This window comes from Pteropus alecto, unplaced genomic scaffold (assembly GCF_000325575.1).
Source record: "Pteropus alecto unplaced genomic scaffold, ASM32557v1 scaffold5, whole genome shotgun sequence".
In the NCBI taxonomy this organism is placed as follows: domain Eukaryota; kingdom Metazoa; phylum Chordata; class Mammalia; order Chiroptera; family Pteropodidae; genus Pteropus; species Pteropus alecto.
In genome coordinates, this window is record NW_006441953.1 from 357,712 (window position 1) to 360,718 (window position 3,007).

Below are 3,007 nucleotides of genomic sequence, written 5' to 3' on the forward strand. Positions count from 1 at the left end.
CTGCGCGAGCCGCATCTCCCAGCCCCGGGGTCGAGCTCCAGGGCCTGGGTGTTCGAGCCGACTCCGTAGTCCGTGCGCGGCGCGGGGAGGCTCAGGGCCGCACAACCCGAGGGGGCGGGCAGGCGACACTAGCACCGCGGCCTACTGGGGTATTCCGCCGAGGCGGGGACCTGCCACCAGCATTGGCGGTGCACTGCCCCATTACCAACGCGCGCGGCCCTGAGTCCGCGGGGGCGACGGATACATGCAAACTGAAGGATGCTTGTTTCCAGGAAAATTACCAGGAATCGAAGGCCCCGACTCCGGAACCCTATAGCCTTTGGAGGATTCAGTCAGGTGAGGACGCGGTCAGTCCCTACGCAGGGCTTCCGGCACAGGTGTCGAACACATTACAGCGTCCTTAGACCCTAACTCTGGGGCTTGTTTTGTTGCCTACTTCAGCTACACATTTTTCTGACCCAGATTCCATTAAATTCTCAGGATACCTAGGAGGTACAAAGCAATTTGCAATTATTCTGGTGAAAAGCCTTTAACCCTAACCCTTTATGACCAAAACAAGGCAGGAACCAGCTCTCCAGGTACCGTCATAGAACTTGGTTTTCTCCCTTTTTTCATGACATTGCCCCTGTGAAATGCTTACCATATTATGTTGGTTTCCTCAGTGGGAGGAAAGCGCCACTTAATTCTTGGCAATGTTCTCAACCAAATTTAAAAAAACTTGACTAATTTGCCAGAAACCATAGTGCAAAACAATCCGCTCGACCTAATCATAAAATAAGCATTTTTTACAATATTCAGTCAAGCTGTTAGCCATGCAAGGAAATACCAAAACTCAGGACTTCCTAAGAAATCCTCTCTCCTGTAAAATGAGAATAGTAATTCCCAAAGATGTTACTGATTGAGCAATTTATTTCAGATGATTTCAAAAGTGTAGCACACAGAAAGCATCTCCAGTCTAAGCTAGACAGGACTTTCCTACCTGCCTGGCTCTCCACCACAGCAGTTGCACAACAGTGTAGTAGGGCTGTCACATACAGAAAGCTGTCAAAAGACTTAGTCAAACAGCCTAAAATACTTGTGCCAGTTTAAATTATTTTAATAGCTTATTACAAAACGTTAAAATTTACAGTTGGGCCTTCTTTGTTGCTCTTGAGAAATTTCCAGAAAATACACTTAAATTATTGCTAGATGAGATACCCATTCAAAAGAAAAGTTCCTATTAGTGAAGCAAATTTAAAACACAACCAGTTTGGGATATGACCTTTATTGAGCTTATCCACCGGAGTGGAAATAATGTCTGTACAAAACCAAATGTTTGTTACTATAACTTCTGCATCACAATTAAAATCCGAACAGTTTTTTAAAAACAGTCAACTCAATCAAAACCCACTACTTCAGAATCAATAGCTTCTTTGAAGCCACAGTAACACTTAAATATGGTTAAGACTCGAATGCAGAAATTTGGTTGGTTGGAAAGCTAATTAAACTTCCAACTTGCTCAAATAGAATTACAAAAAGGCAAAATTGTGTTTTTCACAGAGATACAGTCCACTGGAATCACCAACACTGGACAGCTGTTAGAGTATTTAGAGTCCTGAGATGATAAGAAATCCAGGCATCCTTTAGACAGTCTTCTGTTGTCCTTTCTTCCCAATCAGAGATTTGTGGATGTGTGGAATGACACCTACGAGAGGGACAGGAATAAATTGTTTTATACACACGTTAAAAAAAAAAAAAAATCACACTGGAAATGTCTTTAAATCTGAAGATCAAGTATGCAGAATAAAAATTCAGTTATGTTCGGAAATCATATTTCATGATGCGACCATGCCGCATATCAGTGAAAATATACTCACGTGCCCTCTTCTAGACTAAAAATTACTAGTGGAAATTAAAGCAAAGAATCCTTTCCTCTTAAAAGAATTTAAAATAAAATTCTAGTATTTACATACCACCACCAGCAATTGTAGCCTTGATGAGAGAGTCCAATTCTTCATCTCCACGAATAGCAAGTTGCAAATGACGAGGGGTAATACGCTTTACCTTTAAGTCTTTTGATGCATTTCCTGCCAATTCAAGTACCTAGAAGGCAGAGTATAATCAATTTCCTTCCAACTCTCCTTAAAGCCAAGAGCCAGAGCGGTATCCAGTCTCCATGAACGACCAATTGTGGTTCCCCCCACTACTTGGACGGCAAGATACGCAAAAGCTATAAAAGGGACACGCAATTTTATTTCCAAGAGCAGCTCAAGCGCAGGATTCCTTCATGATCTCCAGCTCCCTCTAGCGTTCTCAGAGGCTTCTCACCGCATTTAGGGCCTGGGAGTTTTCTTGCATCACTTTCCTCCTTCCCTCTCGCCGCTGTCCCCCCGCCCCCTCCACCACCAAACCTTTTCCAGATTATAGGCGTACACCCATTTACCTCTGCGGTGAGGTACTCCAGGATGGCTGCGCTGTACACAGCAGCAGTCGCGCCCACACGTCCATGGCTGGTCGTCCTAGATTTTAGGTGTCGATGAATACGGCCCACCGGAAACTAATGTTAAGCACATACAAACATAAATGCACGAAGATATGAGTCGAAGATAATAATACGCACGCCAAATCAAGGGGCACGGACGCTGGTGCAGCAAAGCGCTCCAGCATCGACACACGTGATTGCTCCCCCCCCCCACCGCCGCCGATATTTATCGTTATCGGCGAACCAAGTCGCGACACCGTACCACCCACGCAAAGATAAAACGCCCATCTAGAGCGATAATAAACAAGGAGGAAAGAAAAACGCCACAATTTCCAAACCGCACGAACAACCACTGACCTGCAAGCCGGCTCTCTGCGAGCGGGAAACCGCCTTTGTCTTGGCTTTTCCGGAGTCTTTCCCAGCCTTACCGCCAGCCTGCAGCGCGCACACGCCCGGGAGCGAAGGAGGAACGGAGAATATAGGATTACCAAGGCGGAGCGCCCCTCCCCCACCACAGCGCGGCCTGGGCGCGAGCGCGCCCCCGAG

General features: G+C 46.1%; 1 protein-coding gene across 2 annotated transcripts in view; it reads right to left on the reverse strand.

The window, feature by feature from the left end:
* Positions 1-1,243: 1,243 nt before the first annotated feature.
* LOC102878839 (histone H2A.Z) overlaps positions 1,244-3,007 on the reverse strand; it is a 2,495-nt gene continuing 731 nt past the window's right edge. For both annotated transcript variants that reach the window (XM_006918869.3, XM_006918868.3), the window contains exons 2-5: positions 2,819-2,896; positions 2,423-2,536; positions 1,953-2,082; positions 1,244-1,684 (exon numbers count right to left, since the gene is read on the reverse strand). In XM_006918869.3, the coding sequence (XP_006918931.1) occupies positions 1,623-1,684; positions 1,953-2,082; positions 2,423-2,536; positions 2,819-2,896 (384 nt within the window). In that variant the 3' untranslated portion in view covers positions 1,244-1,622. The remainder of the gene's footprint in view (positions 1,685-1,952; positions 2,083-2,422; positions 2,537-2,818; positions 2,897-3,007) is intronic.